This window comes from Pantherophis guttatus, chromosome 1, assembly GCF_059756535.1.
Source record: "Pantherophis guttatus breed Tessera chromosome 1, ASM5975653v1, whole genome shotgun sequence".
NCBI classification, from domain to species: domain Eukaryota; kingdom Metazoa; phylum Chordata; class Lepidosauria; order Squamata; family Colubridae; genus Pantherophis; species Pantherophis guttatus.
The window spans coordinates 151,868,097-151,895,496 of NC_142063.1; the positions used below are offsets into that span (position 1 = coordinate 151,868,097).

At 41.8% G+C, this 27,400-nt stretch overlaps 1 protein-coding gene across 2 annotated transcripts; it reads left to right on the plus strand.

The window, feature by feature from the left end:
- The first annotated feature begins 6,013 nt into the window (after window positions 1-6,013).
- DHRS9 (dehydrogenase/reductase 9) lies at window positions 6,014-27,360 on the plus strand. Of its 2 annotated transcripts, none has more exons than XM_087882013.1 (6): window positions 6,014-6,145; window positions 17,003-17,222; window positions 18,461-18,806; window positions 23,843-24,101; window positions 25,440-25,603; window positions 26,950-27,360. In XM_087882013.1, the coding sequence occupies exons 2-6, from the start codon at window positions 17,214-17,216 to the stop codon at window positions 27,174-27,176; spliced, it is 1,005 nt and encodes a 334-aa protein (XP_087738139.1). In that variant the 5' UTR covers window positions 6,014-6,145; window positions 17,003-17,213; the 3' UTR covers window positions 27,177-27,360. The 2 variants fall into 2 exon arrangements, with proteins under 2 accessions (XP_087738139.1, XP_060543994.2); XM_060688011.2 differs by lacking the exon at window positions 6,014-6,145 and adding an exon at window positions 14,700-14,951.
- The last annotated feature ends 40 nt before the right edge of the window (window positions 27,361-27,400 follow it).

The following is a 27,400-nucleotide window of genomic DNA, read 5'->3' on the forward strand; positions in this document are numbered from 1 at the left end:
GAATGTTGCAGTAGCGCCGTGGTCATGTGATCAAAACTAAGCCGCTTGGCCACTGACTCATATTTATGATGGTGGTAGTGTCCTCGGGTCATGTGACCTGATGAGCAAAGCTAATGGAGAAGCCAGATTCACTTTATAACTGTGTTACTAACTTAACGACTACAGCGATTCACTTAACAATAGTGGCAAGAAAAGTCGTAAAATGGGGGAAAACTCACTTAACAAATGTCTCGCTTAGCAGCATAAATTCTGGACTCAATTGCGGTTGTAAGCTGAGGATTACCTGTGTTGCAGTAGGTCATATTGAAAACTAAGTTTAAAAACCACCTTTGGGGAAATTAGCATATCCATGCTCTTGTTTTCCATTTGCAGTTTGAACAATTAACCTGCCAACTTTTACTGAAAAGCTCCATCTTCTTTTAAAATCTAAAACCCCCCACCTCAAAAAAAAAAAGAGATCCTGAAGTCAGATTCTCCCCAGGGAAGAATTTACTCCCTCTGGAATTCAATATTTCCTCTTGGCTGTATAGGCTTCCTTTAGTGTGCCATTCATCCAAACGCCTCATGACAGCAAACACAGAAAGAATTCAGTCACGTCCCTTGATTTCTCCTATTATTTTTATACTCTTTTGGATCTTTCAGCTGTCCTACCATGTCACCATCCGCTTTCAGAATCAAACAGGAAGGACCGAATGCAGGGATTAACCTTTCTCCTTTAAATCATGGCCTGGGAACAAAGCAAAGCGAATATCATGTGGGTAAAATTGAGATTATAGTGGCATTTTATGGTATTAATAATCCTGGTTGTGTTATACAGTAGAACCTCTGGTCACGAACGCTTCTGACCACGACCAAATCAGGGTTTTTTGTAAGCGCTGCATTAATTTTGCATTAATTTTGCTAAGGTTCGGGTCACGACCAAATCGGGTTGCGACCAAAGTTATGGAAAGAATTATGGTCGTGATCAGAGGTTCTACTGTATATAATGCAATAGATAAGATCTTAAATCAGCTGCTTGTGTCTCTCTTTAAATTCCTCCCCCCCCAATCAATTCCTTCATAAATCTGAAGGTATATTGATTGACTTATATTAAAATAGAGTATCAAGAATGATAACACATTTAAAAGCATACAATAGCAACAGCACTTAGACTTATATACTGCTTCACAGTGCTTTATAGCACTCTCTAAGAAGTTTTACAGAGTCTGCATATTGTCTGGGTTCTCCTTTTACCGACTTCGGAAGGATGGAAGGCTGAATCATCCATGAGCCAGTCAGGATCAAACTCCTGGAAGTTGGCAGAGTCAGCCTGCAACACTTCATTCTAACCACTGTGCCACCCCAGCTTCCTAATATTATTCATTTGGTTACATTTGACTTACAGCCCACTGTTTGCTCCAAGATGCACAATGAAAATAGCCAGCAGTCCAGGAAAATTGGATGAAAGCAAAAAATTTACACAACAATCATAATTTAACAGGTAATATTAGCAGCACTGATACAATGATCATTTTAAAGCAACTCAAAATACAGTACCTCACTGAAGATGGGTGTGTTCAGATTTTTTTTTTAACCATAGGGAGTCAAACAAATACCTGGGTAAATCACCTTTTCCCTTATATTGATAAACAGCTCTCCAAAAGCAAGAGCATCTCTGAAAGGAACCCCTCAGGATATCTCATTGTCTAGTTAGGATCAAAGCCATATAGGATTCAAAACAAGATCTTAATTATGCTCAGAAAACAATGGACAATGAATGTTTATTCAGAGCTACCAGTTGTGAAGTGCATGAATTAGAGCAACCCCTAGGTGGCAGCACAGAAATCCAAAAAGCACTAACGTTTTGCTGCCATCTTATGACCATCTGGATTGCTGCAGCTCAGATTTGGTCATGCTAGCGTCTTTTGAAATGGGCAGAAATGACACATGCCACTATAGATTAAATTGGGATTTCTTATAATTTATTTAGACGGGGCAAAAGTTGTTTATCACCTGGCTGTGTATACATCTGACCCATAGATCATACTTATGTTTACTCAATGCTCAATTCCACTATGCTGAGTTGCGATTGGTTCCAAGTAACCCACACATTATTGTATCCTGAAATAAGTGAAATTTTGGGCTCACTTTCTCTGACTCTTTTTCAAATTCTGAGGTGACTTGTGCCAATACCCATCTGATGGAGCTGAAAATAATTCCTCGGAGAAGGAGGAGGAGGAGGAAAGGGGGAGGGGGAAGGAGAAGGAGAAGGGAAAGGGGAAGGAGAAGAAGGAGAAGGAGAAGGAGAAGGAGGAGAAGAAGAAGGAGAGGGAGAGGGAGAGGGAGAGGGAGAGGGAAGGGGGAGACCCCTAGGCTTGGACAAACCTAATCCCTTAAATCACCACAACCAAACCAACAAATCCTCTTCAGAGTTGCTCCTTCCGAAATGTCCTGTAGTGACAGCCCATCTCAGGTAGGAAGTTTACAAAACACAGTCTCAAAGTACAATGGTTAGAGCACCAACATCCACTACAACATCACCTGCTCCTCCTCCACAATCACACACTTAGCTCTACTTGGCAAAAAAAAAAAAAAGTAATAATAATAACCATTTAGAATGTTGTGTCCTGTAAACAAGGTGAGTTAGCCAACCATTTATAAATTATCTGTTTCTACTAAACCTTTGGAATCCTGCTCTCGCCTTTTGTGTTTGGTTTTCTAGCTTTTCTAGTAGATGCTGTTGTTCCTTCTTTCTAAGACCATCCATTGATCTATTTGTCTTTCATTATCTATCTAGCCCCATTCCTGTGTTGTAATGTGTAGGAAAGTTGTGTATGTACTGTATGCACACATGAACAGGATAGAGGGATCCCACATAGCCAATATACTAGTGCAGGGATCTGCAACCTTAAATACTCAAAGAGCCATTTGGACCCATTTCCCACAGAAAAGAAAACACCGGGAGCCACAAAATCTGGGTGGGCATGGCCAACTCAATGTCATTCACTTCCACCAGTCACATGACACACACCCCCAGCCACGCCTACCCAGCCAGTCATTAGGGCAGAGAACTAGTTGTTAAAAAACACCAGGAACCACAAAATCCTTTTGACATCTCTCTCTCCCCTCCCTCCCTCTCTCCCCCCTTCCTTCTCCCTCTCTCTCTGTATCTCTCTATGTCTCTCTCTCTCTCTCTCTCCCTCTCTCTGTATCTCCCTGTCTCTGCCCTGGCCACTTCTCCATCCCCCACCGTCGCCCTTACCTTCTCAGGCCAGTTGAGGAGTGACTGGGAGGGGAGGGCGAGGGGTGGGGTCAGCCAGTGGTGGGATCACCTGACAGGGAACCACAGCAGAGGGCCCAAAGAGCCACATGCAGCTCCGGAGCCACAGGTTGCTGACCCCTGTTCTAGTAGCTTTTTCAGAGCTTGGAATTAATGCTTAGAAATCACAGGGATGTGATTATGCTCTTTCATCTAAGTGTTACTACAATTGCAAAACTTACATATACTTTTTGTGCATATCCATTCTGTGTAAGTTTGATCTAGCGGTTAAGGCACCAGGCTAGAAAGCTGGAAACTGTGAGTTCTAGTCCCATTTTAGCCATGGAAATTGTCTCTGGGTGACCTTCCCAAATCATCTCACAGGGTTGTTATTGTAGAGGGAAATAGAAAGAAGAAATTCACTTCTTTGAGTTATTTGTAAAAATAATTATGGTGGGATACAAATAAATAAGTTTGTACATTGAGAGCTTTATATAAAGTTTGGGATCTTGCCTTTTAAAAGTCAAAGGCCAAAGCATATTCCTGTACAGCTTGTCTTCTATAAAAGGTATATATAGATAATGAAGTCATCACATGGAATTTGATGCCCTCCTTGGCTTCTATTCATTGATTCTATGAACAATCAATGCATGATAGACTAAAAATAGTTTCACTGGATCCAGTCACCGATTGTCAATGGTTTACTCACCTGATATAGATCGACACAGGTGACAAGTATATCATATATTGAGTCACATATATGAGTAATGCCATTCACGTCATCTGTCTAACTTTTTAATTTATTGTTCATCAATCTCTTCTAATAGAGTATTTATGTCTTCTCTAACATTGTGCCCTTCAGAAGGATTGGACTGCTTAATTTTTTTGGAAATGTTTAATTTAATTGGATATAATGGATTCGTTTGTAATATCTATGTGAAGACTTTTTGTTTATAAACAAGAGGTTATTAGTCCTGGTAATGTATAATGGTTTTTATTTTTTAATAATGTTTAATTGTTAATTGAGATTAGATTTTGATTATTAAGAGCGGAATTAAGCGGATTTTCTTTAAATGGAAAGGGAGACTAAATACTTATGTTGTTAATTGAATTTCTTAATTTTTACTGGACTTTTGCTGGTCAATAAGGACAGCTGCGGATTTAGAGATGTATCTGTAGAAAATGGGATGAGCTATGGAATGAAGATGTATTTGGTTGTATTTTAAGAGATAATGATGAATTGTTAATGTTGAATATACTTGCTGGGGTTGGAAAAGTTTCTTCTTTCTTTTTGGGGGGGGACTTTTCTACATGTTTAAAACATGTTTTACTCTTTTTAAACTGAATTTTTGTATTAGGTTTCTGTATTAGTTTTCTTGAATATTAAGAAAACTTGAATTATTGACTTATTATAATGCAGTGCAATTGTTGAAAAAAAAATAGTTTTAGCTTCTCTGGGGAATTGATTTCTTGTTTTGTTTGCGGGTGGAGATGATGGACTGCCTGTTCATTTAGACCCAATTACACTGTTCAAGTATTTTTATTTATTGGTTTTGAACCAATTAAGGAAGATCATCTTCTGGCAGAAGAAGAAACTTTCCATTTTATGTTCATGGAAAAGTTTTCTGAAGGTAAACTGGTTGCTGCTTGGAGTGGAGTGGAGTGGAATGGAATGGAATGGAATGGAATGGAATGGAATGGAATGGAATGGAATGGAATGGAATGGAATGGAATAGAATAGAATAGAATAGAATAGAATAGAATAGAATAGAATCCTCTTCAAAACCAGAAGTGGCAATATTATTCATGACTCGAGCTAGTCCCATCCTTTTTTTTTTTTTAAGTAAGTAAATGATTGTAAACAATTAGAATAGAATAGAATAGAATTTTTATTGGCTAAGTGTGATTGGACACACAAGGAATTTGTCTTGGTGCATCAGAGGTGGATTTCAGCAGGTTCTGACCAGTTCTGGACAATCGATAGTGGAAATTTTGAGTAGTTCAGAGAACCGGTAGTAAAAATTCTGACTGGCCCCACCCCCATCTATTCTCTGCCTCCCAAGTCCTAGCTGACTGGAAGGAAATGGGGATTTTGCAGTATCCTTCCCCTGGATTGGGAAGAGAGTGGAAATTTTACAGTATCCTTCTTCTGGAGTGGGGTGAGAATGGAGATTTTGCAGTATCCTTCCCCTGCCATGCCCACTAAGCCACATCCACAGGACCGGTAGTAAAAAAATTTGAAACCCATCACTGTGATGCATATGCTCTCAGTGTACATAAAATAAAAGATACGTTCATCAAGAATCATAAGGTACAACACTTAATGATAGTCATAAAATGGGTAAACAACACCCTCCTGTATCCTGCCAGTGCGCTGCAACAAATTTACACACATACCCCCACTCCCCGCGCGCGCTCGCTCCAATTGCTGGAGGAAAAAGCTATACCACCGAGGAAAGGGATATATACCCCCAAGGAAATCAGCTTAGTCTTCTTTTACGGTGGGGCGGAGCGGAGCAGATGGAGCGGTGGGTGGGTATCCAATCCTGGCAACTTTCAGATTTGCAGACTTCAACTGGCTGGGTGGGGGATTTCTTGGGAATTGAAATCCACAGGTCTTAAAAGTTGCCAAAGTTGGACACCCTCGGATTAGAGACCCATCGCGCAAAAAAGGCAGTTGTGACCTGATTTGCAAGGATGACTTCCTTTTTTTTTCCAATCCTACTTGAGGTTTTGGGTGGGTCCGCCCACGCCCACTCGTTTCTTCTTAAGGACATTGCGGGCCGGCCACGTGATCCCCGCTGTAATGAAAACTCTTTACGCTTTACTCTACTCTTCCTCTAGAAAGAGCCTGCTCTAAAAATAGCCAAAGTTCTTGAGATGAAAGGAGAGCAGCGAAGGGGGCAGGTAAGTCCATCCCCTCCCTTCTGCGTTATCTTAAATTAGGGTCAGAGAGTGAGAGCCTTACAGGACGGCAAGCACCGGGGTGGGGTGGGGTGAGTGGGGGGCAGGTCATTCCCGTAGCCAAGTAAACTTGGTTTGAGAAACGACCGGAGGAACAATGCGTGTCCCAGGGACGGTTCTGCCTCTCTGGGTTCCTGATAAAAGATTTTTTTTTTTTTTGGTCGTCCATACCTGTCCCCGGATCTATGCAAAGGGATGTGATCCCGAGGGCTTTTGCAAGTTCTTAATCAGACACTGAAGAAATGGTGGCTTGGTTTTGAAAGGACACTTTCTCAGTTCCAAATTATCATCAGTGCAAATATAAGCCTGAATCTTTTTTTAGAGTTTGAAAAGCCAGTGGAGAAGAAATTTATGGAGTTCTAGGTGCTCTTTGATCTTGGTTATTTACTTGCTGAGGTTTGGTTGGTGCACTAGGATTTAGGTAACATCTTCTGAAGATGCTACCTAGCCTGCTAGAGAAATTTCTACAACCACTAACCAAGCTCAGAGAGCAGCGAAGGACTCCACGCTTCAACCCTGAGTTACTTATATTCTCTTCTATTTCTTCTTCTTTTTTCTTTTACTGATGTTGTATTGTGGAGGACCCCAAAATAAGTTCTAAAAACTAACTTCATTTGTTTGTGCTTCCGTCTTCTCTCCTTTTGCCATCTTCATTTATTACCCAGTTGTACCGATGATTGGAAAATAATATTCTTTTCATGATTTGGATATATATATATATTTGTGCATCTTTTTTGTGCTTTTATTCTCACAATATTCATATGTATACTTAACTGTAAATACACTTTTCTGTATTTACAGTGTAAATGCACTACTCTGGTTTTCATGATATACTAAAGGCTAAATTCACAAGCTTTTTAACTTGGTTGTTGAATTAATCTTTTTTTCCCCGAGGTGACACAGTACTTTAAACTGCTGTATAAGCTAACTAAATCAATTGGGTGCACGCAAGATGTTAAGCCACCAAGGAAACAAACCAAAATGAATTCTAAATAAATTTTAGTATATTACACCAGTAGATTAGTTAAATTAGGACTTTTATTATTCTGATCCCTCCTTCCGCTTCAGCTGGAAAATGCCTGGCTTATCATTCTTTAAGGTTGCATCCGGATGACACATCCTTCCCTTCATCCCTAGCTCATAGCCAAGGCCAAATAACTCGGTTTTTTCAGTTTGGTTTGAAGGTTGTGTCTTGCATCTTCTCCCTTCACCAGCCTTGTTATATGCCCCATATGCTTAACAACCCTAATTGGGACTGGAGTTTCTGTCACTAAGTGAAGCAGTTTCCTGTGACTGCTATGCTCACCTGCACTTCAGCTCCCCTCCCCCATCTCTGCTCATTTGGCTGTCCTGCACTGCACTCTGCACCTCCACGTTTTGCATCCACCACCCCTTCAGTCCACAGGAAGGCTTTTCACACCCACTCATAAGCAGTGGGAAGAGGAAGAAAACAAGAGGCAGCTGGGGACAGCAAGGTGGAGGAGGGCAAGGTGAAATGCAAGGTGGCAGGAGAGGTGGAGTACAGGTAGCAGAAATAGCACTAGCAACAAGCACCTAGATTTATATGCCGCTTTATAATGCTTTACAGCCCTCTCTAAGCGGTTTACAGAGTCAGCCTATTGCAATCTGGGTCCCCATTTTACCAACTTTGGAAGGATGGAAGACTGAGTTAACCTTGAGCCTGGTGGGAATCGAACTTCTAATAGTCAGCAGAATTAGCCTGCAATACTGCATTCTAACCACTGCGCCACCCCGGCTCATTATGATGCAGGACAAAGTGCTGGGCGGTGGGAGGAGGTGGAACACAGGGAAGCCAAAAGGGCAAAGATGGGATGATTAGATTAGTGAGAGGAATTGAAGCACACCCTGTGAGTTGTAAATGTGAGCAGGCTGCCAAGTGCCCAAGTTATGATCGTGGGATTGGAGGAGTGCTGTAAACGCTATAACTTTGAGGATCAGGTATAAGTACCATTCATTTAGTTCTGTTGCTGAACAAATAGTCATCGTTAAGCAAAGAGTACCCATATACCACTTTGGTGACTTGTATACTAATATTTGATAAGGAGCTGAGACCTGCCCAGTTTCTATGAGTTGCTTTCAGCTTCTGTAGACAGCCTTCCCCTCTGGTCACTGCCAATTTCCCTCCCTGGATGCCATTGTTGGATTTACCATCCCTTGAAATAGGAGCTCCTGCAGCAAGCAAGCATAGTAGGAATCTGGAAGCCACTAGATCAGGAACTCTTCTAAAGTTCCTGCATTGTCTGCCATGGTTACAGTGATTAGAATACAGTACTGCAGGCTAACTATGCCAGCAGCCTGGAGTTCGATCCTGATGGGGCTCAGGGTTGACTCAGCCATCGATCCTTCTGTGGTTGGTAAAATGAGGACCCTGATTGTTGGGGACAATATTTTTACTCTATAAACCGCTTAGAGAGAGCTGTAAGGAATGTGAAGCGGTATATAAGTCGTAAGTGCTGTTGCTATTGCTAATCTTGGGGTTGATGTATCTACCAAGGAGGAAAATTGGCTGCTACTCCTCTGTTGCTCCGAGTTCTTAGAAAAGCTCAGGCTTGCTGCTTTTTTCCCCACCAATCTTGACAGGTTAATTGCAATGAGATTGCTGGAGCAAGATTTATATTTAAACGTTCTTATTTATCTGAATGCATAAAATACCCAACTCCAACGGAGAACTGAAATCACTGCTCTTCTTAGTTGTTGAACTGGCCTCCTCCGCAGCCCACGTGAGGGAGATCGATTGGCGGTTTTGGCACAGGCATGGAAATCTTCAACGGCTCCACCTTAAGTTGTCCTGCGGTATATTGCTAAGACACTACCACTGTCCAGCCTTGTTCTTGAGGCAGTGGAGCAGAGCAAATGATGCTGCCATGCTCTTGTGCCACTTCATGCGCTGTGGAAAGCACATTAAATAAGCTGTCTGTCTGGATAACATGTGTTTGTATGGGCACAGCCTATAGTCCCTTGGGATTTTCTGGCACCTATTGCTGTGCAATTCCCTGCACTCATGTCATCTCCTATAGATACCAGTGACAATGCTTAGCAGATTTTTTCTTTCTTTGATGCCTTCAAGTCAATGTTGACTGTTGGTGACTGCCTGGACATGTCCCTGTGGTTTTCCTGAGGGGGCAGTGCTCATCTTCATTTCAAGGCCATTGAGCCAATGCTGTCCAAAGACATTTCCACAGTTAAGTGACCAGCATATGGACACCGTTACCTCCCACCAAAGTGGTACCTATTTATCTACTGACATTTGCATGCTTTCAAACTGCTAAGTTGGCAGGAGCTGAGGCAAGGACAGGAGCTCATCCCATCGTGTGGCCCTCGGGTCTCAAACCTGGGCTGACAACCTTTCTAGCTGACAAGCCCAGCATCTTAACCACTGAGCCTCAGCACTGCACCTTTCTGCCCAAAGCAGCACTATAACTCCTAGTCTTCCAGTTTACTAGCCTGGCACCTTAACCACTACACCAAACTGGTTCTCCATAACAGATCTGGGTAAATTAAAGAGGGAGGAAGAGGGAGAGAGAGAGAGGGAGGGAGGGAGAGGGAAAAGGAGAAAGAGAAAAAGAGGATATTTAGAGAGAGACTTTGGCAGATGGTCACCTCATTCTGTCCTAAAATGCTAGCCCACCAAATCAGTTTGCAGTCTTGATCCCAGGGTCTCTGGTCTCTTATGAAGAATTCCTTTCTAAGTTTGTGTAGTGTCAGGTACCCATTTTTGGTTAATTAATCAGTCCCAAAGTTCTAGTTACCCCATAGCTAATTTATGAACTGTGTTAGTCTGAGAAAGCAAAAACAATGCTTCTGAAGCCATGTAGATAAATTTTCCTACAAATGAAGGCGAATATACATGTCCCAGGATAACGGGGCAGGATCCAATCTGGGTCCTTAGAACTTCTCGCTAGGAGAGTATGTCACTCTGCTGGAGAGAAGTTCCCTGACGATGGGATCCAGCATGAGTCCGAAAGCCCAGAAGACAAAACCACTGGCCCTGGTGACCGACCCAGATTGGATCCTGTAAAGTGCATATGGATCTACAGCAGTTAGTATAGGGACAGAAAATCCTTCCCTTGCTCTCACTGAGTTACACATGGGTCACCTAGAAGCTCCAAGATAGTTGATTGGCTCTTCCACATCATGTGGGAGGTCTTTTCATAATTGCCGGTACTCACCTGAGGAGAAAGCAGCTAATTGCTTTGTCCATTTGTTTCAACATTGTAGAATGATCTCTTTCTGGACAAAACAGGTCTTAGCTTTGACCTCTGCAGGAGGGCTTGAAAACCCAACCAGCTTATGAAGGGGGTTATTGTCAGTCTAGGTCAAAGTTTGTCTCACAGCAGGATTTGGCAATATTCAGCTGGTGGTTTTTAAAAAAAATATTACTAGCCCCTGTTTTATACCTCTTTAAACCTTTTCAAATCATGCACTAAGTTTCAGTGGCAATATACTTTTTCAATAACCCCCCACCCCCACCTCAAATAATATGTCATATTTGTACAATACCTCTCCTAAGTTTAATACATTTAACTTACTTCTTAAACAGAAACAACCATCTAAAAGTGTTGCTGCCTCCTTCCCTCTTAAAATGTCAGTGCTTTGGCCCTTATAAGCTAAAATCTTTTTAATTTTTTCTAAAAACCCCTATTGCCAATTGTCTTAGGCAATTGTTTGGAGAAGAGAGGCAGAGAGAATTTGAAGGCATTGAGCTGTGTCTGAGATACAGCACACAGATTAAAGAGAAATATTTGTATATTTTTGTAAATGCATTCGATCGTCAGTTGTAATCCAGGAAAGTAAGATTTTCATTCATTCCTGCAACATATAGCAAAGGAATTTAGAAATAATGTAGAAATGACTTCTCTGAAAGGGAAGTGAAATTCTGAGAAAAGGTCACAATTATGTCACCTTCCTTATTTACTAAGTACACTGAAATACTTTCAGATTTATTACTTTATTGGGATTCCACCTTTCCAAGGAAACTCTTTAGACAGTTTAAAAAAATAGTTTCATGAGCCAAGAACATTTCAATGTGGAATAAAGATGCAATTAATATTTAAGATTACTGGGGGGGAAAAACCCTCAAGAATCCTCAGTTGCGTAATTCTTTTGACCACAATGATTATTTTTTCTGACACCTGCTGCTATTCATGACTCAGGATTCATGAGTTTTATAATGATTCTTGTGAATATTCAGTTTTAATATTTCAGTCTGGTGGGGGAGTGAGGACACTCTTCCAACTTGAAGAGCTTTTTCATTTATAGCACATGCCCCCAGTATTTTCTTTAATAAGGTAAGGCCAATTTTATTTTTGATATAAAAATGTACATATTGCTGTAGGATCATCAGTGCCTGTGCGAGCTAATTATTGGCCAACCTGTGAGTCAAATTCCATATATGGTTTATATTGGACCTTGAGTTCCTTTATTACCAACTAGCTAAAAACGTTCGTTTTGAAAAGTTTAAACATATTAAAATATAACTTACAATATATTTCAAAGAATACAAAAATTAAGGAATAAGGGATGGACATGGAAGAGTGTTATCCTCATTTGGTAATCACTAGGAAGATTGTATTTTTTAGTATTTCTTCAAAAATAGAAAATCAATGGGAATGAACGGCCTCATTGCAGTTATTTAACATGCCAAAAAAAGTAGCTTCAAAATAGAAATGTCCTGGAATACTGAAAAGTGCTGCTTAGCTGTTTTTTGTTGCATCAGTCTTTCCATTTATGCAATATCTCCTCCTTTAAAGTACTAGTTTGGTGTAGCGGTTAAGGCATCAGGCAAGTAAACTGGGAGACAAGGAGTTGTAGGCACAAAGCCAGTTGGGTGACCATGGGCAATCCCCACCCCCACCCCCCTCTGTAAGGAGGCAATGGCAAACTTCTTCGGAAAAGCTTGCTAAGAAAACATCAGGGACTAGTCTAGACAGTTGTCAGACGTCAACACAGACTTGAGACCATCCAAAAAAAAAAAAAAAATCCATACAAGTTATAGATGAGTCTTCTAATAAGTTCCATGAATACATTCCTTTGGATTCTGGTTATAAAAAGTCTGGGGAGGGAAATATTTGTTCTTTTAATTAGGGGGAAAACCACAGGAACTTTTAGAGTTGGTTTTCATTAGCTGTACCAATAGGATATATCCAATAAACATGTTCTTTGAGGAATCTACCTGTCTGGAAGTTCTGCTTTTGACAGATGTGTTACTCGGAACCCTGACAAAAGGTTTGTGCAGATGGTGCGAGCAGTCAGACCAACCACATCATTTTTTTAGATGGTGGTCTCATAAAGACAACCCTTTAGCCTCACCACAGTGTGCTTCCCTTCTATTTTAAAACAGAAGACACCCTTACACCATGAACGCTGCCTCCTCCACACTCTTTTGATTGTGCTAGAAGAGAAGCACCAGAAGCACCAGCACCAATTGCCTCCAAAGACAAGAAAAGGAAAGGAGGGGATAAAACACATCCATCTTACGTCTACTGCTTCAGATATTGGCTGCTTGGCTTCAGCTGGTGATGCTCCGGATTGTAGTACTGACTGTGAATCTGGCATAGCAGAATTGTGGACTTTGCTAAGTCAAATGGAGAAGCACTCCCCTGCTGTGAGTCAAGATAAAGGTAAAAAATTTCCCCTGTCCAGTCATGTCCAATTCAAGGGGGTGCTGCTCATCTCCATTTCTTTGCTGAGGGAGCCAGCATTGTCTGAAGACATTTCTGTGGTCATGTGGCCAGCATGGCTATATACACCAAGGCATACAGAGCTCTGCTACCTTCCCATCGAAGTAGTACCTATTTATCTATTTGCATTTGCATGCTTTCAAACTGCTAGGTGGGCAGGAGCCAGGGCAAAGAATGGGAGCTCACCCCATCATGCAGCACTCAGGTCTTGAACCCAGGCTGTCAGCTTTCCAATTGTCAAGCTCAGCATCTTTAACCACTGAACCATTGCGCTCCTTTTTGAGTTAAGATATGAATGAGCAAGAATGGTGAGAATGGAATAAGATCATCTTGTATCTTGAAAGACCTGTGGTGGCACAGTGGTTGGAATGTAGTACTGCAGGCTAATTCTGCCAACTGCCAGCTGTTGGATTCTCACCGGCTCAAGGTTGACTCAGCCTTCCCTCCTTCCGAGGTCGGTAAAATGAAGACCCAGATTGTTGGGGGCAATATGCTGACTCTGTAAACTGCTTAGAGAGGGCTGTAAAGCACTGTGAAGAGGTATATAAGTCTAAGTGCTATTGCTATTATTGTATGTTTTTCAATGTGTTATCTTTCTTGATATTCTGTTTTAATACAACTCAATAAATATTCCGTCAGGTTTATGAAGGAATTGATGGGGGAGTGAGAGGAATTTAAAGAGAGACACAAGCAGCTGATATAGGATCTTATTTCCTTTGTTAGATATAATGTGACCATAAATCATTCATAACATAAAATGTCAATATAATCTCAATTTTACCCCCATTATATTGGCTTTGCTTTGTTCCCATGGCGTGATTTAAGCACCCTCGATTCTGGGGGTTCCTTCTTTCGTCTCAGCAATGGTAGATAAAATGTATGGCACTCCTCACCACCTTAGCAACAATGTGGATTTATATGTCAGGATACATGTTGAACAGAGATAGCATTCAGCCGGTTGAGACTGGTTTGGGTGAACTGGTAGCTGTGATCGCGGGTGGGCCTGCTTACCCACCCCGGCTCCATGTTGTGCTATTTAGGCACATTTTCGAGGCCGGGCGCATGCGTGGAAGGCGCGCAAGTGAGCAAAGTGCATGCATGGAAGGCCAGGCACATGCACGGACAGCGCACCCGTGAAGCGAGTGTGCACATGAGTGGCGAACCGGTGATAAAGATAAGTGAAACCCACCTCTGATGGTGAAGTTAATATTTGGGGGACATCAAACTGTATTATCATACGTAGATCATAATGAGAAAAATAGAGGCAAAGGGGAAAAAAAAGGAATTGAATGGTAATGATAATTTGCATCCCATGTTCCCACCTAACACATATATTCATAGCAGCTAACAGCAACATATGATAGAGGAATAATGTTTAAAGAACAGAATTGAAAAATAATTAAATAATGCACACACAAAGCATCAATAACACAATTCAGAAGGCCAAGTCAGAAGGCCAACCCTGAACACCCTTTTCAAAAGCATAAGACTACACAGTAACGAGACACGGTTCTTGAGAGAGTGTGCTCCATTATTTGGGAATGACTCCGGGAAAGGTATGTTAGAAGGAAGTAGATTTTGGAGATTACGGAAAAAAAGTTGCTGTGACTGGGATACTGTACACTTTATACTGTATAATTTGCACACATGGAATTTTGAGAAGATACGCATGAATTTCTAGGAATAAATTTGATTGACTTCCTTGAGCTTTTTGATCTGTTTGGTTCTTTCTAAGAATGTATGTGGTTTGTGACATCACTAAGCCGTGATTTTTGTCATCTCTAAACTCTGCTTAGAGTCTCAGGCTTCTGAAATCCAGTAGACCTAGTGTACCAAACTCTCCAGCACAGCACATCAAGAATCATGGGAGTTAATCTAATTACCAGAGGATATTAATGAGTACTTCCTTTAAACTAGAAGAGTGGAAGGACTTGCTGCCATTTTATCCCCATGTTCAGAAAAGCTCAGCACCTCCTTGGACAGTTAGCCTGCCTTTCTTCCTTAAATCAGGACTGAGACACACTGAGCATGGCAGGCACCTCTTGATGGTAGGATGAAAATTTAATGACTAGAGCCTAGATGTAGTTAATACAATCAGCCTGGGCAATTTAATCATTTGGACCAATGTTAGCTTTAGGAATTTTGCCCCCCTTCCATATCATTTGCTCACACTTGAGTCCTCTATTTATTTTCAGTGTTTTTTCTGTGAGTTCCCCTAGCCAGATTGGCAAAATTAGGAGAACAGCCCCACTGTCTAAAGAACATAAGATGTATTTCTTTACATACAGTAGGTTCACATTGCCAAAGATTATACATTTGGGATTATTCTCCTAAAATGGGAAAGCATGCTTGTGCAACTACAGCTAATTCTTGGTTTCCCATCATTATCCTGGAGGACCCAAAAGTTAATTGATAGGAATCCCCCCCCCGCCCCCCGCCATGAGAATTCATGTCCTGCTAGCTGCTGATTTCTCGCTGGAATTTTCTTCTGGAAACTAAATCAGCAGAATCTGAATATAATTAGGATTCCTGAATTTATTTCCACCTTCCCCAGACACATCGATACTCTCGTATAAAAACTTGTTAACGTGGCTACAGTCAGTTAACGTGGCTACAGCTCTCTGTGGAGAGAATACAGAGAACTCATAATAATCTAAAGGAATTATAGATCTAACTGTTCAGCCCTTTCCAAAATCTGAACAAGCATGTGAAGCTATCCTTTAAACACAAAGGGAGAGAATTAGATTTTCACCTGATATTAGTGTCACAACATCTAGGACTTGTGAGCATTCTTTGAGAGAGCATGGCCATAGATGTACATAGCAAGCCAGTGATATTATGCCGGCTTTTCTACAGAATGAAAGAAAAAGGAAGGAAGGAAGAGTTCTGTTCAATTATTCTTAAAATAATTAAAATATTTTATGTAAACCCCTTTGCTGCCCACAATGCTGTCAAACCAAATACATTTCTTCAAGACCTATGGGGTGCACTTTCATAAATTAATAATGCAAAACCTGAAGATTGTTAAATACAACAAGGCAAGGAAAAAGGAGTTACTGTTTAATGAACTTCCTGTTGATATGTAAATAAAACTCCCAGAGGCATGGGAACAGGAACTCAGAAAAACAAGTTGCTGTAGTTGTTTTCAGGGGGGAAAAAGTTTCTGTGGTCATTTCTTTCTTTACTTTAGAAATGTTATGGCACCAGAGTGTAGGAGTGCCATGGTGGGTTTTATTGTAATTCCTGCCACTCCTATATTTCTTTCTTTCCTCTCTAAGGCAAAAGAAAGACAAAGTCTGTTGTACTGTACATACAAATCTATCTGTCTCTTCAAATGTGATGATGTAATGAAGCCAAGAAACTTGCCTTAATTATTTAAGTCCTATAGTGCTTGCCTTCATCAGAGTGGCATGATGAAGATGCTCACCTCCCACTCGCAAGGTTGAGAGTTCAATCCTAGGTAGCGACAGATGTTTCTCTCCTAAGGTACAAAAAAATATATCTGCCGCAAACTCTGCATGGTGTCAAGAAGGGCATCCAGCCAGTAAATGCTCATTTTCACCCTGACTCTACCCCGAATTAAGGGATTACAGGGTCGTAAAAAGAGAGTTTTTTCATGCTGGCCTTCATTGGCCTAAAACCCTCTAGATACTTTCAGTAACTTTCACCATGCTAAGCTATCATGGGGAAAGAACACACTTGCTGTGGTAAAGCTGTAACCAAATATACTCGGAACCATAACAGAGATCTAATCATTTTAATCTATTGTTTTGTATTCTAAATGATTCTCAGTTTTATTTTATTTTTAACTCAATATTTTAATTGCAGAAATATAATATTGGGAACATTTTTTTTAAATTAAAAGGCTGTGTAGAAATGTGGTACATAAACCATTTGTATAATTTGTGATACAACCGATATGTTGGGTAGAATGTTAATTTGTTTATTTAAAATAGAAAGTAATAGGTCTTATACCAATTTCCTGTTTCTAAGAATGAAAAAATGTTTAGAAAAAAGTTTCTAAATAAAATTCGGCTTACAGCTTTTGTGTGATCTTACCAAACAAATAATACGTGTTCTGTAACTATTGCACCCTTAGGTTAACCGGTTCAACAACATCGGTGTGAACAGAATTATTAAAAGACAAACACATCCACCAGTTCTGTTCTGCAACACGATTACTGCAATATCCTGCTTTTAAGATGGGTTCTTCAGAGAATAGGAAGTAAACTGATAAGACAAGCACACAGCTTCTTGGTTCAGACAAAGCACACTAAATAGGCACCCCGTTATCGAAATCACAGCTCAACATGGCTGAGGTAAGTGTTAAAAGATGAATATTTTTCTTACATCTTTTTTTGTTCTTCCCTCACATCGGGCCCTGAGAATCCTCTCGGGGATGATTTTTGGGTACCATAATGGTGATAGTTTATTCTGTTTACAAAGGGAACAAGGAAAGTCTCGAATTGTCTTCTCAGATGCTGAGAAAACAATTCTTCAGCATAAAAAGATGGTTTTAAGAACTAGTGCTGAAAGATGTCTCCTAGGTGTTTACCTACCTTTTTACCTATAGAGTAAAAATTCCTGAGCAGGGTTGGTTATTGAAATACATCATTATTTAGTTTTCTAGTAAGTCCGTATTCACGATTGTTATGAAATCAGGGTCAAATGAGAAGAACAAAGTCCAGATTAACAGTTGCCTAGGAACTAGGTAGAACCACGGCCTTGAGTATAGATAGGTAAATCATTGAACTAAAGTTCCTTTGCGAAATCCCCAGGAAACACTGCGTAATAAATTCTTTCTCCAACCTAGCTTAGCTTCCTATTTGTGATGTTTTTCTCACAGAGTGCTGTGTGTGAATTAGATAATGACTTTGTGCCTTAAGATATACTACAGGTGGATTAGTCCAGGACATGGATTAGAAGAACAGAATAGATCCAACACATGCTTGCATATTATGTTAAGGTCTGCTTTGCTTAAACATGATTTACTGAATAATAAGCCCAGAGTTAGTTGAGATTTTATGACACTCTAAATGACATTGTCTGTGTTTATGCCACAAGCCAACAGTCCATGTTACAGCATAGTGCAATGTGTGGCACTGCTTGGAAGATCATTGGAGAAAATTTTGTAGGCCTGAACTGAACCACAAAGTAGTAATATTAATATAGCTAATAGAGCAGATGAGCAGAGTGGATCAGCACAGGCTGGTTCAAAATCATATTCCTCCATTAATCATGAACAACATTCAGATTATTATGTCGATTTGTGTAGTGTAACTCATCACTATAGCATCAAGCGTGTTTTTTCAGATTTGCAGACTTTTTCTCCACTTGCTGCTTTTTACTTGCCTGGTAAAGTAATCCTTGTGTGGCCTGTGGTCTCATTTTAAATTATCACAATAAAGATAGTAGCTAATTGTATTTTTTATGCAAAAAGTTACTGCCTCTCAAATAATGGTCCTCTCTTCATATTTATTCATTTATGGAAGTGGATGGTCAAGGGAAAGACATGAATTTAACGCCTGGGACAATTTTGTTTTCATATTTATTTCAGGAGGAAAGTGACGAGTACAATTTTAGCATGTGGTACCATTTGGTCCTGTGGTTAATCGTCATCTTTATATGGTGGAGATGGAGAGATGGGGAGAATTTAGATGACGTGGATCCCCAAGGGAAATACATATTCATCACTGGTTGTGACTCTGGATTTGGGAAACTGGCAGCTATGACCTTTGATAGGCGAGGATTTCAAGTGATTGCTGGTTGCCTAACTGAAAAGGGGGCAAAGGAGCTGAAAGAGGAATCGTCGGCTAACCTCCAAACAATGCAGCTGGATGTGACAAACTCAGAAAACATCAAGCAAGTAGCAGAACAAGTTAAGAAAGAAGTAGGACAACGGGGTAAGCAATTAAGTCCTGTTGCTGAATGTTTCTCTCTGCCTACTAAATAGAGAGTTGAGAAGTGAGCCTCCGCTCTTTTGTGGGATGGATATTAATGGAGTTATGAACAAGAGGGAAACTTTGTTTTCATCCGCTGGTTCCCAATTACTGGTATGTCAAAGTCCATACTGGTTGGGAATGATACTGTTTCCCCGAAAATAAGACCCTGTCTTATATTTTTTTGAACCCTGAAATAAGTGCTTGGCCTTATTGCCATGCGCTCAAAAGCCCAATTGGGCTTATTGTCAGGGGATGTCTTATTTTAATAATAATAATAATAATAATAATAATAATAATAATAATAATAATAATAATAATAATAATAATAATAATAATAATAATAATAATAATTTTATTTCTATACCGCCCTTCTCCCGAAGGACTCAGGGCGGTGTACAGCCTATTAAAAACACAAAACATCAGTTAAAATAGTTTAAAATTATTAAATAAATTCGGCTAAATTTTAAAACCCCAGAAATTTAAAACCCAATTTAAAAATGTTATGTTGATAGCCCAGCCTGGCGGAACAACAGGGTCTTTAGTGCGCAACGAAATACCCGGAGGTCGGAGATCTTACGTATTTCCGGGGGCAGTTCATTCCACAGGGCTGGGGCACCCACAGAGAAGGCCCTCCCCCTGGGTGTCGCAGGCCGACATAACTTGGCCGATGGCACCCTGAGGAGGCCCTCTGTGGGAGTGAACTGGCCAGTGGGAGGCTTTTGGTGGCAGAAGTCGGTCTCGAAGATACCCGGGTCCTATGCCATGGAGCGCTTTAAAGGTGGTAACCAGCACCTTGAATCGCACCCGGAAGACCACTGGAAGCCAGTGCAGCTCGCGCAGGAGGGGTGTCACGTGGGCGCAACGGGTTGTGCCCATAACCACCCGTGCGGCCGCATTCTGGACCAGCTGGAGCCTCCGAGAGCTCTTCAAGGGGAGCCCCATGTAGAGAGCATTACAATAGTCCAGCCGGGAGGTGACAAGGGCGTGAGAGACCGTGCGCAAGGCATCCCGGTCCAGAAAGGGCTGCAACTGGCGAATCAGGCAAACCTGATAAAAGGCCCCCCTGGCCACGGCCGTCATATGCTCTTCTAAAAACAGCTGTGCGTCCAGGAAGACACCCAGATTGCGAGCCCTCTCCGTGGGGGGCAAGGATTCACCCCCAATAGTCAACGATGGCACCTGCTGACTATATCGGGACGCCGGAAGCCACAGCCACTCAGTCTTGGAAGGGTTGAGTCTGAGCCTGTTCCTCCCCATCCAGACCCGCACGGCCTCCAGGCAGTGAGACATCACTTCAAGGGCATCGTTGGGGTGGTCAGGGGTTGAGATGTACAGCTGAGTATCATCAGCGTACAGATGACACTTCACCCCAAAACCACGGATGATCTCGCCCAGTGGCTTCACATAAATGTTGAACAGAAGGGGTGAGAGGACTGACCCTTGCGGCACTCCCCATGCGAGGTGCCTCGAGGTCGACTTCTGCCCCCCTGTCAACACGAACTGCAAGCGGTCGGAGAGGAAGGAGGGGAACCACCGCAGAACGGTGCCCTCTATTCCTAACCCTCTCAACCGCTGCAGCATGATACCATGGTCGATGGTATCAAAAGCCACTGAGAGATCTAATAGGACTAGGACAGAGGAGCAGCCCCTGTCCTGAGCCCTCCAGAGATCATCCACCAAGGTGACCAATGCCGTTTCAGTGCTGTACCCCTGCCTGAAGCCCGACTGGCATGGGTCCAGATAGATAGCTTCATCCAGGTGCCGGGGAAGCTGTCGTGCCACCACGCTCTCAACAACCTTTGCCACAAAACGAAGGTTGGAGACTGGACGGTAGTTAGCTAATTCAGCCAGGTCCAGGGAAGGCTTCTTGAGGAGGGGCCTCACTACCGCCTCTTTCAAGGCGGCAGGAAAGGCGCCCTCACTCAGAGAAGCACTTATAATTCCCTGGAGCCAGCCTCGTGTAACCTCCCGGCAGGCCAGTACCAACCAGGAGGGACACGGGTCCAATAAACACGTGGCGGCACTAATCTTACCCAGAACCCTGTCCACATCCTCGGGAGCCACAGGATCAAACTCCTCCCAGATAATATTCTCAAGACCTGTCCTCATCTCCTCCCCTGGACACATCCAATCGGAGTCCAAGCCCTCCCGAATCCGAGCGACTTTATCATGCAGGAATTGCACAAAATCCTCAGCACAACCCTGCAAAGGATCTTCCCGCACTCCCCCCCCCGAAGAAGGGAGTGGGTCACCCTAAACAGGGCGGCTGGGCGGTTCTCTGCAGATGCGATAAGAGTGGAAAAATGGTTAGATTTTGCCGCTTTTATCGCCACTAGGTAGGTCTTGATATAAGACCTCACCTGTGTCCAGTCGGAATCGGATTGACTAGTCCTCCAAATGCTCTCTAGGCGTCTTTTCCGACGCTTCATCTCTCTCAGCTCCTCAGAGAACCAAGGAGCCAATTGAGATCGGCATCGGGTCAGAGGCTGCAAAGGCATGACGCGGTCCAAAGCTCCGGCGGCCACACTCTACCAGGCGGCCACCAGCTCTTCAGTCGAGTTGTGTGACAGAGTCTCAGGAAATGGCCCAAGCTCCGTCAGGAACCTTTCGGGGTCCATCAGACGCCTGGGACGGAACCATCTGGTCGGTTCCGTCTCCCTGCGGTGGGGGGAAGGGGTAGGAAAGTCCAAGTGAAGGAGCGAAGGATCCATGACAAGGGTTTGATGTCTAGGTCCCCTCTACCAAGATCATTCAACCACTGACCAGAGACAAAAATCAGATCCAGAGTGTGTCCCCCTATGTGAGTTGGGCCTTGAATTAACTGGGTCAGGTCCATGGCCGTCATGGAAGCCATGAACTCCTGGGCCACCTCTGACGCCTCACCTGCAGACAGAAGGTTGAAATCCCCCATGACAATAAGTCGGGGGGTATCAACCGCCACCCCGGCTATGACGTCGAGTAGCTTGGGCAGGGTCGCTGCCACGTGGCAGGGAGCCAAGTACGTAATCAGCAAACCCATCTGTACCCCACGGCCCCACTTCACAAAAAGGGACTCACATCCGGCTATCTGAGGAACAGTGGTCTCCCTCGGACAAAGACTTTTTTGGGGGAAACAGGGTAGGAAGTGGAGCACAGGAGGGAGTAAGCTGATGGAATTTATTTTGCTGCTTTTGTTGGACTTTCCCCCAAGAAAGGCTGAGGTAGGGCTTTTGTTGGCCAGTTTTCTGACAATATGTGGCAGCAGCAGCTATCCTGTGCCAATCCATAGGGAATTTTAAAATGGACCCCCTCTACAAACAAGATGCTTCTGGGATATGTTTCTGTATTTTGCTATGCTTCAGCCTGGCAGTGCAACTGAAACTCCATTAAGCAAAAACCCATTTAGTTGAAGTGGCGGTTCTGTAAAATGGGCATAAGAATAATGGCTTACATATTGCCAACAATCTGCCATATTTTGTAGCTATCTCCTTATATTCAAGAAATAATTGTCCCTCCCTCTCTTCCTCTCTCTTTAAGTTCATGCTTTAAAGATGATAGAAAAGGGATAACATATCAATTAGGTATATTTATGTTTGTTTCATTATATTACAGTTTTAACCCTTTCTTAGCCACCCAGAATTGCTGTTTCAATCTGGGCAGCCATATAAATTGATTAAATAATTCAATGATAATAAGGCATGAACATAGCAGGACTTACTTCTGAGTATTGTATTCAGTTTATCCCACTTTTCCATTTATGGAATAATTGGAATAATAAAGATGTAAAATAAAATTTAACAGAATGAAAAAATTAAAACCCCAGTAAAATATCTTAACTGTTCTTATCTGCTGAAGGCTAATAGCGAGTATATGACCAGTAAATGAGGCATCTTCAAAAAAAAAAAAAAAAAAACCACCTCTGTCCTATATATATATCATGATATCTGGGAAAGTCAAAAATTACATAGGTAATTTCTTTTATGTTTAGATTCTAAGCTGTTGAGGGATGTTTAAAGGTTAACACCAATATCTTAAATCAATGTTTCTCTACCTCAGCAACTTTAAGATGGGCGGACCTCAACTCCCAGCATTCCTATGCTGGCTGCGGAATTCTGGGAGTTGAAGTCCACCCATCTTAAAGTTGCTGAGGTAGAAAAACACTGATTTAAATGATATCCAGAAAGCACTTTGGGAATTGCACTGGCAAGAAAGAGTCAATATTTTTACTGCCAAGCAACTTGCATCATTGGGCAGTTCCTCCTAATGTTTAGCTAGCTTCTCTCCCTCTTCCATGTCTTAGTTCTAGCTGTCTGAAAAAATATCTCTGCGATCTATCCTCTCCCTAACAGCCCTTCAATCTCGGGCTTCTTCCCTTAATCTATTGTTCAGGTTAAATAGTAGCGACAGAGATTTTGCTTTGCCTCTGGAATCAATCAATGACATCTCCAGGAAGGGCTATAAACATTGTGGCAAGCCATTGCCAGTTAATGCAAGGGATACCTGGCTATACGGACCCAAAACATCACTTATTATGGCAGCTTTCTGCAATGCTCTTCCAAGAACGTGGTTTTCAGTTTTCTAGTTCGGTTACATCTGTCTAAGGATAAACAGATTATGTGTGGTGAAAACAATCAACGTACCTGGATTATGATTGGGGCAACATTGTGTGTCTGTGTGTGCATCCAATTTCTTAACGCTTTTCATAATGGCCGGAACGTTATTTATTACACTGCTCAAAAAAATAAAGGGAACACAAGCAGAAGACATCCAAGATCTGAATGAATGAAATAGCCTTATTAAATACTTTGTTCATTACATACAGTAGTTTTGTGTTCCCTTTAGTTGTTTGAGCAGTGTATAAACTACTGCATATAAAGAACAAAGTATTTTATAAGGCTATTTCATTCATTCAGATCTCGGATGTCTTCTGCTTGTGTTCCCTTTATTTTTTTGAGCAGTATATATTCAGATATGATACTTTTTGTGAGGTGTTTTTTTTCCCCTTTCTTTCTTTGCAGGTCTCTGGGGCCTTATCAATAATGCTGGCGTCATGGGACCATCAGCCCCCACCGATTGGCTGAGGATTGAGCACTTTAGAGCTCCCATTGAAATCAACCTGATTGGCCTCATAAACGTTACATTAAACATGCTTCCGTTGGTGAAGAAAGCCAAAGGAAGAATAGTAAACGTAACCAGCGTTGGTGGTATTCTGGCAATATGTTCAGGGGGTTATTGTCCATCCAAATACGGAGCAGAAGCCTTTACCAACAATTTAAGGTAAGGCAGAAGTCGCTAAATAAGATTCATCGTGCCTAAGATTCAATCCAGTCTCAGTGGGCTCTAATGTCAGCATCGTATCCGATCATTCCACTTTATGAATGACTCATCTATACATGGTTCACTGCAAGCGAGCCAAGGCTTTAACATACATTAAACCTTCTCTTACTTGTAAAGTAATGGCAAAAGGAAGAATGAGGACAGGAAAAGTCTGGCTTGGTAAGAGGATTGTTTTCCCCCTGAAATCGGTTGGATTTTTGGAAAGAAAATGGCTTTTCCTAGGTACTTGTCTCAAGGAGGAAGGGAAAGTTTTAAATATTAACAAACGTCTAAGGTGCCTTGGTGCAATCAGCAGTAAACGTTGTAAAAGGAAATTATGTATATGCTGATCTAGATTGTGCAAATCTAGAGTCTTGTAGCACATTTTTTTTGAAAGACAAATATTAGTAAAAAGCATAGGTTTTTACAGACTGCAGTTCCTGTCATCTGATTTCCTGCTCATTAAAAGCTCATGACTTTTAATAGCTATTTAATCACAGATAAGATAGGATAGGATAGGACAGGACAGGACAGGACAGGACAGGACAGGACAGGACAGGACAGAACAGAATAATAACTTTATTGTCACTTTGAATGTACATTAATTGGCATACTGCCATGGTTAAGTAAGCATGGCTGAAGTCATTTTGAGGGTTGACACATACATTAAAATGAAATTTTGTTGCATATACCTCTCAAAGGGTCACCATTTGCAATATCCACTATATAAACATGACATAATAAATAATTAAATATGTATGTATGTATGTATGTACCCATATATAATATATGACATAGAAAAACAATACAGTCTAGTTCAGATGTGTACCAGTGGTGGGTTTCAAATTTTTTTACTACTGGTTCTGTGGGCGTGGCAGGGGAAGGATACTGCAAAATCCCATTTCCTCCCAATCAGCTGGGACTTGGGAGGTAGAGAATAGATGGGGGCGGGGCCAGTCAGAATTTTTACTACTGGTTCTCTGAACTGCTCAAAATTTCCACTACCGGTTCTCCAGAACTGGTCAGAACCTGCTGAAACCCACCTCTGATGTATACATGTACATGGTGAGAGAAACGAATCTTGCAAGTTTACAGGCGGATGGCATAGGGAACAAAGCTGTTACAAAATCTTGTAGTCCTACTAGAAATACTTCAAAACCTCCTCCCAAAGGGGAGCAACAGAAACAGACCATAAAATGGGTGTGTGGTGTTACCAAATTCAACAATACTTTCTGTCTCTGAAAAGTTCTTCTAGTGTAAGTTATTGAATTACTGTTGACATCTTTTCCTGTTTTGCAGACAGGATATGAAGCCCTTTGGAGTGAAAGTGTCCTGTATTCAACCTGGCTTGTTCAAAACAGCTCTCTCTGATAGAGTCCGGGTCGTAAAAGAAAAAGTGGCCATATGGAATAGCCTTCCTTCCATCATCCAACGGCAGTATGGTGAACATTACCTCAAGGAAGGTAAGCTATGAAAGGATTTCAAGGCCCTAAAGAAACTCTGGAGCTGTCAGATTTCAGGGGAATCTGACCTATCTTGGTTCAGCTGGTGTCTTTGATGCGATGAGCATTTAAATGCCCTCTTTTCATTTTATCCATGGGGAGATTCCCTTTGCCATGGTCTCCTCTTAGCCTCCAAAACGCTATCCTAACACTTCCTTTTGTTTGATGGTTAACTCAGCACCAAATTCCAGAACCCCACAATCCACCTTCATGGAGGGAGCAGTAGAAGGGTCATCACTAGCATCTAGGTTGAGGCTACTCATGGCAAGCTATTTTTATTTTAAAAATGGCTTACATTTTGAATAGCAGGCTGGCCATGTAGCAATAGCAATAGCACTTAGACTTATATACCACTTCACAGTGCTTCACAGCCCTCTCTAAGCGGTTTACAGAGTCAGCATTTTGCCCCCAACAATCTGGGTCCTCATTTTACCCACCTCAGAGGGAAGGCTGAGTCAACCTTGAGCCTGGTGAGATTCAAACTGCCAAATTGCAGGCAGATGGCAGTCAGCAGAAGTAGCCTGCAGTACTGTATTCTAACCAGTGCGCCACCGTGTAGATAGTTATTGCCACAGGTTCTGTGGGCACTCTGTATTTTTCTAAAGTAGTCTTTTTCAGCTTTCTTAGTGATTTCAGAATTGTGGACTTCAGCTCCATGAATTCTAGGCTTCAAAATTATCCAGATTGGGAGTGGGGAATTATGGCCCTTTTATGACTTCATGACTGGCTCAGGAATTCTGGGAGTTGAAGTCCACAAGTTATAAAAGGGCCAATAGTTCCCCACCCCTTATCTAGATGCTCACTGCCTTTCCTTAACTGTCAGTAAGGCCAGTTTTGTAATAATTCACATCATCTTCTACAGTACTGTCATCTGTCACCATTGCCTCAGTATAACCCTATTCTTATGATTGTAGTATCAGCACAACTGTAGTTGGATGTCGCCAGAAGATGCTATAAATCACTAGTGAGGGCCCTGCCTAAATACAGCATCAGTCATTTTCCTCAGCTGCAAGAAATGAGCCAATTTGTGTATGTGTGTGTGAAGTGTAAAAATTGTCTCTCTCTCCCTCTTGCCCGATCATACTATCAGTATTCTTTGTAGATTAAGAGGACAAAACCATACGCTAATCTGTCAGATCTTGTTAGCTCTATTAGTACTGTATGTATCTGTATGAACTTAATGTCACAATCCAATGCAATTTCTCTTTACGGCTTTATAAGTTAAGAATCATAACCAAACTACTTAATCAAGAGTCTTGAATCCTGTTACTGAAAATATTCTCCTCTCCCTTTTCTTCTTTCCCTAGACGCAATAAAGAAAGAAAAATTAGTCAAGCTGTGCCAGAATTCAGACCTGTCACTGGTTGTGAGGTGCATGGAACATGCCCTAATGAGCAAACATCCAAAGGCTTATTACACCGTAGGCACAGATGCTAAATTCTTGTGGATTCCTCTCTCAAAGTTGCCCACCTGTATCCAGGACTACATGCTCATGAAGAACAAAGTTAAGCTATTTAATCCCAACTCAGAATAAGATCTCCTCCTTTGTTTCCTTGGCATTTCCAAGAGAACCCCAACCTGTTGGCTCAGGCCAAGAACTGACTAATCGGTTACCATTGTTTGTTACCCAGTAACAAAGTACCAATTCACGTACAGGCTTCAAAAGCTGTGCTTGCTTAAATAATGAAGATAAATACTCCAATGTTCAGGCAAACAAACATCCAATAGCGTGGGCGATCCCATTTCTTGCTGACATTA

Bases quoted from the DNA above. Each gene is read 5' to 3' on its own strand.
- DHRS9 (XM_087882013.1), top strand. The intron at 18,807-23,842 runs GTAAGCAATTAA...CTTTCTTTGCAG, and splicing joins GAAAGAAGTAGGACAACGGG to GTCTCTGGGGCCTTATCAAT. The intron at 24,102-25,439 runs GTAAGGCAGAAG...CCTGTTTTGCAG, and splicing joins GCCTTTACCAACAATTTAAG to ACAGGATATGAAGCCCTTTG.